The sequence below is a fragment of the Castanea sativa genome, chromosome 7 (assembly GCF_040712315.1).
Source record: "Castanea sativa cultivar Marrone di Chiusa Pesio chromosome 7, ASM4071231v1".
Classification (NCBI taxonomy): Eukaryota; Viridiplantae; Streptophyta; class Magnoliopsida; order Fagales; family Fagaceae; genus Castanea; species Castanea sativa.
The window spans coordinates 46,531,301-46,540,116 of record NC_134019.1 but is presented as its reverse complement, the minus strand read 5'-3'; the positions used below and the strand labels follow the sequence as shown (position 1 = coordinate 46,540,116).

General features: G+C 35.5%; 1 protein-coding gene across 2 annotated transcripts; it reads right to left on the bottom strand.

Moving 5' to 3' along the window:
- Window positions 1-466: 466 nt before the first annotated feature.
- On the bottom strand, window positions 467-6,292 carry LOC142642058 (uncharacterized). 2 transcript variants are annotated; one of them, XM_075816412.1, is made up of 4 exons: window positions 6,191-6,292; window positions 1,887-2,595; window positions 1,698-1,781; window positions 467-838 (listed from the first exon to the last, which is right to left on the bottom strand). In XM_075816412.1, exons 2-4 carry the CDS (start codon window positions 2,584-2,586, stop codon window positions 741-743), a joined length of 882 nt encoding a protein of 293 aa, XP_075672527.1. In that variant the 5' UTR covers window positions 2,587-2,595; window positions 6,191-6,292; the 3' UTR covers window positions 467-740. The 2 variants fall into 2 exon arrangements, with proteins under 2 accessions (XP_075672527.1, XP_075672526.1); XM_075816411.1 differs by having other exon boundaries at window positions 1,887-2,600; window positions 6,191-6,279.
- Window positions 6,293-8,816: the final 2,524 nt, after the last annotated feature.

Genomic DNA, 8,816 nt, shown 5'->3' with positions numbered 1-8,816 from the left:
GTAACATCTTGATACCCACAATAAATGTTTTCCCCCTTTTAAGACCGAAAAAAAAAAAAAAAAAAAAAAAAAAAAAAACATAGTGACCTTCCACCTGCCTGTCGTTGCAGCCATAACACGTGCTGGCTAACTCTCAAATTGCTTCTACATTGCCCTATTTACCAAATGCAGATCACCTTGCAAACCTATAGTCCAAAGTTTGACCCGTCAATGTTTGATTAAAGCCTTAAATGACTTCATTAAGAAAATACAAAAAAAAATGACATACAAATTAAGGAAATAGCAGAGAGCATGACTTCGAAAAGAACTCATATGGCCGACCCAATTTAATCTGTCGAGGATCCACAGCCTATCCCAAATTTTGGAACTATAGCTTTGCTGTTGTTCTAAGAAAATACAAAAATACCAAAGAATAAGTGATATGGATAACTAGATACCACCCACACTCAAAACATCAAAGAGGCAATGCATCACAATTAAAAGTATTTCCTTTTCATTTTTTGCTGCTGTCAATAGTTGATACAGAAACAATGTGATATTGCCAACAGCATTTCACTACAAGATATGGAAAATTACAATGGCAATATTACAGTGGATAATAACGAAACAAGCAGGTGGATGACTACTGCAGAAAAGCCAGAAAAATAATAAAAGTTGGGACAGTTGTGTACAAGCTATCTTTTTGCCCAACACAACAATGAAATAAAGTAATAAACACTACTGAAGTTCATCCCATCCTGTCACTTCTCTACCCGGTCTTGAAAAGTTGAGGGTGCTTTAAAATTCTTCATAGATTTTCCCAGGACATTCAAAGCAGCTACCCGCTGCAACTCTTTCGCTGTAATGATGTGGAAAACTAGTGAGAATAGAATATAAGGAACTCCTATCGTCTCAGAATATTCATAGATCATTGACTTTCTTAGGGCACAATAGGTGAAATAAAATTGCCAGCTAATGGATGCTATAGTGACTAAAGACAATATCGAACAAGTAACAATATCTATTGACATTAATATCTGCAATCACAACAACTGTATCTTCTGTTTCCACTTATAGAGGCATGACTAAACAATATGATACATTGAATGCGCCTTGTTATGTGCATGAAGTCATAGCAATCTTAAATAAATGACAGCTTTCTCACCCTTTTTCGAGTTAGACACTTCATACCTTGTTAGACAGCAGCTCTTGTGTCAGTGTTATTAGATTTCTAAAAACTGCATTTCTAGAAACATTGTCCATGTTTAACACTGATAATTACAGGTCAGTAGGATAAACATCATGATGTTTTAAATAACTCAAGTGGATTCTAAAATATCAGTGGTTATAAAAGAAGTCAGATGATAATTCTGCAAATCAATAACTTTGGTAGCACCCTATATGCCTTCATTTAACAAATCATCAGTATTGATTGAGGAAGCAGCAGGAGAATTTTCACAGTATTTAAATGGGCATCAAAGCGTGTCAAAATTCACAAAAGTAAATCATAAAGTTTCAAAATGAGCAGTTTTGTGAACAACTTACTAGAAGTGAAACAAGAGATCAGATACAAATCCAAAACAATAATCGGATTATCTATCCAAAAACAAATTTTGAATGCAAGACAATAAATCATCCAAAGATAATTTTTCCAATTTAGAAAGATTCTATTTAAGCCATGTAAAGTAAAAGGCAGGAAAACCCACAATTCATATTACCTTCCTCTAGTGAAAGCTGAATCGATCTCTTTTCCAAATCAACAGCATGTCTGCTGAGACTTTCGGCAGAGAGTGAGCGCAGACCTAACAGAATCACATAAATCAAACACCAAAAGGTTACCATTAGAATTTTAAGTAGTGGCAAAATAATGCATGTTAAGTTTACTTATTTGACATAGAAGGGCTTACGCTGGAGATAATTCTCTTGATCTGCTTCGTCCAATTTTCTTAATAACATCTGCAGTATTTGAAATCGGTCTTCCCACTGTAGATTCTTCGATCCCTTTGGATTACTCAATGAAGGGCCAGCAGAAGCTACAGGATGATAATTGGATTCTGCTGGTGCTGGCCTTATACTAGGCTTTCCAAGAAGCTGAGGAACTGAAGGTTTTCCAGATGAGCTTATAGAAGCCGCCATTGGAAAAGGTGCAAATGCCGGAAAGCAAGAATCTTTTGGCTCTTTCACCTGGGAGTTGGGTTGGGTGGTCTCATCCTGGTGACCAAGTTGCCTTGACTGTGGGCAATCAGCAGTAATGCTTGTGCTATCACAAGTGCTACTCTTGCTTAATTCTGCTTCAGATTTTCTACGGACATAGACAAGATGCCCATTACTACTTTGAGAATGGGGGTGAGGGGGACTCACAGGGTGTTCTGGTGAGGCTCTCTTGGCACCAGAAGCTTTAGTGGCATCACTAACTGGACTTTTATCCTTCAAAAGCGGAGAGTTTCCAATAGAGTTGGGCACCATAATTCTGTTATCATTCTGCAAATCTCTCAACACTGTCTTCTTTACAGAAACCGGCAGTTGCTTATCACGAGTAGGCAAATCATTTTCACTGTTTCCCATCCCATATTCGCTGAATTTAGACTCTATTGTTTGTTGAACCATCTGAGTCAACTTAACTTCCAATGAAAATAAAAATTAGGAATTCAGAATTACAGAATCAGACATTTACAAAACAATAGAAGATAACTTATATGAAATGCAAGCCGCATAGCTTGGAAACCCATATATCTACTTGATATTGGTCCCAGTGTAAAATGAGTACCATTTAAAACAAATTCTACTACCACAAGGCTCGGCAGATAAAGATCTCACAACGTTGACAAGATAAAGTGTATATTCTTGCATTCTATTTAGGATCTCAGAACGTTGACAAGATTCCATGTGCAAGAAACAAAAATACGAATAGCTTCTAACAAAAGCTCAAATAAGAAGACACACTGACTGCATTAATGAAACCGACAATAAAAAAACACGCACATATTTCCAAATAAATTGAAAAGGAAAACAGGATACGCAAATAAGACAAAAAATACTAAACAGCAACTTAGTGTCCTTGACATGAAATGTTTTGGGATAATTATTTTTTATTTTTTGGTAAATATGTTTTGGAATAATTATAAGAACTTGTACAATTAGATATACATAAAAAGATCATGCTTTTATTAAGAAAGCAAAAGAAAAAGAAAGATGAGACATTTCAACTTTTAAGCTATGAAGCACAGGTGCGGGTGCGGGTGCGGGTGCGGGTGCGGGTATGGGTGCGTAACTCGGCAATTTTTGAAAAAAGTGGGTGCGGGTGCGGCGGGACTCGGCAATTAAAAAATTATTAAAAATATTTTTATTTATATTTTCTATATATTTTTACTATTAAAATATTCTTAAAAAACATATTACTAATTTACTATGCCTTGATTGACAAAACAAAGAAAGAAAAAAGCAAGAAACACAAAACACAACACAAAACCAAAAAGAAAACACAAAAGAAGCAACAAATATTCAAAATAAAATTAAGGAAGGATAGATTTAGGGTTGTTGGGTCTCATTTAGAGCCGATTTCGGCTGTTGCAACATGATTCTCGGCCTGTTTCGGCCGTTTCGGGCCCGTTTCGGCCGTTTCGGTCGCCGGCCGATACGGACCGATACGGCCGAAACAGCCCGATTCTGGCCGAATCGCCCCGAATCGGCTCGAGTCGGCGCGAGTCAGCGGGAAAAATAAGATGCCACGTGGCCGACGCGGCCGGACGCCGCACCGACGCGCGAGCAGCGGCGTCCCTCGCGCGTCGGCGAGTCCCGCCGCGTCGGACGCGGGTGCGGCACCTCCGGTGCCGCGTCCGTGCATCCCAGCTTTTAAGCTTATGTTCCACAGGCAGAAATGTTTAAGCTAGATTCTAAGGCCTAACACATGAAATGTACACCTCACACTCTAAATGTATAAGATGGTGGATTTTCACAAACCACAACTTAATGGATTCAGTCAACATTGATAACCAACAAAAGTAGATAATGGTTGAATCAAGTTCAACCACCTACACTCACTAGGATAAACCGTAGACCAATAAAGATTCTACATCATTTTGAGTTATTTAAGCCATGAAAAAACTGGAAGCATAAAGTAAAAGAAGCAACCAGCAAATAACTTAATCAAACACTAATGGAAGCATATTAGTTGGTGAAAATTGAAGAATTGACACTAGTTATGGAGGATAAAAACTGGTAATCTAGTCAAAATTCAACTAAACTCCATTTAGATTCAACTTTAGTATTATTCCAAGATATTTCCTCAAGATTTTAACTACATCTAAGGAAATCCGCTCAAAGATATGGGTAGGGGTAACCCCTATTTGTGAAAAGATAAGAAAGAGTCACTTGAGATGGTTTGGTCATTTTCAAAGCAGAGCGATTAATGCACCGGTAAGAAACAGTGACATGACCCAAGTTCAGGGAGCAAATTAAGGTAGAGAAAGACCCAAATAAAATTAGTTGAAGTAATAAAAAAGGACTTATCAATTAAAGAAATAACAGATATATGATTCCAAATAGAATAAAATGGAGGAAAAGAACGCGTGGCTGACCCTAACTAATTTGTTGATGATCCATAGCCCTGTTGTTGTTGTGACTACATCTAGTGCCATTAAGACAGTGTTATCAATTTGGCAGGGCTAATGAGCTAGTTATCATCACAAAAAGGGTTAAATGTTATTTTAAATTGGCATTGTGTAACTATTTTTAGAATACACAGTAAACATATATTAAAATCGCTGTGCAAACTGTTTTCAAATAAAATAAAGGACAGAAAATAGATTATAAGCATATTTAATTTCACAAAACTCATCTCTTATTAAATATAGTAATAGGAACAAGAAAAACATGGCTTTTAAAATTAACGGGTTTAAAAATTTATTTCAGTTATTTGCACTCATAACTCTGATAGAGATAAACCCTACACAATTACAGATTAAAATAAAGGTGGGTATTTCATCATTAGGAACTACTCAAAATAACCACAATTGACTTCATCCTAAAACCTTCTAGTCCTTTGCCATCATTGTGTCCTCTCTCTTCACATCATAACCCAAAAAAAAAAAAAACTATGCTTATTTTCTTACCAAATTAAGATTTGTTTTATGACATATCATGGCAGCTTTGGTCATTCACTTGCAAGGACAGCTATTTAAGAACGTTTACATGGTAACAGCTCAAATCTGTGCTGTATAATAGTATATAAGTCTTATTTTGATAGTACTCAAAAGAATTCCTCAAGACGCTTCTTTCCTATGTGGGCAATGTAACATTTTGGAGTTGGAATTTTAACATGATACGAATTTCTCCAGTTCATATCCATAAGAAAATCCAGTTATGGCAATACTACCAATATACTTCTAGTTCTCAATTAACCAGTGTATCAACTTGATTTCACAAAGAATAGTCAAATAACTTTCCCTCTTCACACATCTATGACTTTCTTCAAAAAATAATATAAAGGACTGAATAGATTTTTGACCCTGTGTTATTCCTCATAGTCAGCTCAAGATAGGTGCACCTATAAATAATTAAGAATTTCTACACAAAACCAAGGTATTGGTAATTACAATTAAGGAAACACAGTAACTGGCATAGGCTAAGCATGCACTGACCAATATATTATCGTTCTTTTTTATTTTTCCCGGTGTGAACTTTATGTTCTACACAATAGTGGAAATGCAACACAAACATTTTATTACTCATATCCACAAAATCAATAGCATGAAAGTACTGTAGCACCTACCAATTGAAACAGTTAAACCGTCCAGTCCACCAATGCATACAATTTTCAAGGAAGCACCAATTGAATGGCCAATAAATAAGCCCTATAATTTGCTTCATTCATGCATAATTCACTTTCTTCTTCATCTTTCAGCAAACTCAAGACAGCAATGCAGAAACACTTTTCAACACTTAATTAACCAAAAAATTTCCAATTTTGCAACATGGGTTCTACCAAAATCACAAAATAAACAATACCCATTGAAGTAAATTTGAAAAACAAAGTTTCCCACATAGAGATTCACAAGCAATCAAGATTTGAAACCTTTCTCCACCAAAAACACCCAAATATGCATACAACAAAATGAAACAAACAATTCAACGAAGTGAACCTTTAGCAAGAAACAAACACTAAGATACAACTAGTTCTCGAATCAAAGCAGAGAAGGAATAGCATTGTTACCTTAGCTCATTGCAAGCGCTGTGTGTGAGAGAGAAAGAGAGACAGAGAGAGAAACGGGTTTCAAAGCTAAAAGCTTTCGCTCTAAGTATATGGGAATTTATAATTTTGCCCCTGGTTTTATACATTTAGAAATTTTGGGATGATCCTAAAGTTCTTTAATATTATAAATTGACCCCCAATTTTTGGGTTACATACATTTTAGTCCTGAACATCTATAAGCATGGCAAACTTGGTCCATGAAAATTTTATACAAGTCATGACCAGTTGAGGAGATATTATTATACTAAATTTGGATAAATTATACCTTTTGTCCATGATTTTGGTCTCTTAAATTTAAAATTAAAAAAATGAAACAATTTGGTTCTTTCATTTATTTATCTTATTAAATGAATTAATGGGATGTTAAGGCTACCCATTTTTTAGATACCAAATTTGAACCAATTACAATTTTTAAGGGAGCGAAGTCAACCAATTCAATATTTAAGATACTAAAATCGTAAATAGCCCCTCAAATGAAGGGATAAAATTTTTTTTCTTTTGAAATTTCAAGGAACAAATGTGAATTTTTTAAACTTTGAATACTAAAATTAAACTTATCCCAAATTTCAAGGGTCAGCACTAGAAGTTATCCTACAAAATTTTTAAGCATTATGTGATTTATGAAGTTCTAAGTTCAAATCTTCTAATCAATAAATAAAGTGTTTATGGAAATTTATTCTAGTATGTATAAGATAAATGGAAACCACGTGCATTGTACTAAAACTTGAAGGTTATGACTTATGATACTATGATCATTAACTGCCATATAATATTTGTTGTAATTAGATGTTTTTAATTTGTGTTTGAACTCTCTACTTCTTCAATTGGAATTCCCTCAATATTCTCCTATGTATACAATTACAATTAAAACAATAGAATTATAAAAAAATAAAAAGCAACAATATTTTGTTGTTTTGTTCGAATCTATGCAGGTCTTTTAACTTCAAATATGGCAGTATGAAATGCCAAATATGGAAAAATGAGTTTGGCCTCTCTCTCTCTCTCTCTCTCTCCATAATTTTCACTTGTAGTGGATGAAATCCTCAACTTACCTTTGAAATTTGTGGACTAGAAAATTTGATATCCATCCATGTTTATTATTATTATTTGTATTACTTTCCAAATTCCTCCATTGCTAATTTGTCACAGGAGAGTCCCAAATTCATCAAATTCTAAAATAAAAAATATATATATATATGTGTGTGTGTGTGTGGGGGGGGGGGGGTGCTTGAGGACCAAAGATGAAGTTGAAGAGTCACAATACTGGTGTGGGGATATCATGGGCCTGAGAAGGAAAGTCGCCCGAGGAGAGGAAGGAATAAGACAAAAGACTTTGAGACGTTCCAGGTGAAAAGAAGTGTCTGAAGAGAGAGAGAGAGTTAGTGATAATAGGGGAAGTTTCCAGTTTAGAGTAGCCTATTGCCTCCGCATTAAATGGTGAGTAACAACTTTATCAACTGCATTGATAAGGAAGTGACCTGAACAATATAAACCACAGCTAAGCAGACCATTTGTACCACCTTCTTCAGACGTAAAAAGGGACAAGTGTCTGGATGAGAGATTGATTATGAAAAGATGGAAGGTCAAGATGTGAAAAAGGGGGAAGATATAAAAAAAAATAGGGTTTTCATATAGAAGGGGGGAGACACAAGTATCAAGAAATAAGAAGAACACTGAGAGAAAATGGTGAATAGTACTATTTTTGTATAACTTTGGCTTACTCAAGCTAGCTTGTATTGATATGTTAGCTCATCTATTCAATAATATCAACCATTTCTTCCTTATTTCCATCCTTGGGCAGAGCTCCCCCTTGTTGTTTGTTTCCCTTTCTTACAAATTTATTGTTTTGGGTTGAGGTTAAACTGTACAACTCACCATTCTAAGTGGGCTTGAGCCTCCAGTTTTTCTGGCCCTTCCAATATATATATATAGTCATTCTCAAAAAAAACAAAATAAAGTCATTCATTTGAGAACACCCTCTCTTGGCAAAAGCATTAGCACACTTTTATATATATATATATATATATATATATATATATTTATAGTCATTCTCAAACAAAACAAAATAAAGTCATTCATTTGAGAACACCCTCTCTTGGCAAAAGCATTAGCACACTTGTTGGATTCTCTAGATAATTGACTTCGCAGCTATGGAAAGCTTGGTTGATATTCCTGCAATATGTATATGACTCTAAATCAGTATATTAGGTGAGTGCTAAAAGCAAAACAAGCTCTTGTGCATCCAATTTCACCAAAAAGATGGGGTAATTCCTAGTTCTCTAGCTTGTCCAATGCCATATCTTAAGGCCCAAATTTAGGCAAGCATGCTAGTTGCTCTGCCAATGGACCTTGAAAAGCCCTTCACACAATTGCCATTGTTATCACAAATAATCCCCCCGCTACTAGCAAGGCCTTGGTTTCCCACAGAAGATCCCTCAGTATTTAATTTGAACCAACCCGTTAGGTGACTTAAGCCACTTAACATGGATTGTTGATCTTAGCATGAGGGGCAAGAGAGGTTGATAAAATGGCAGACATTTCCACAGCCTTACTTGAACAGTGCTAATGGAGCCGAGGGTCTAGTGCA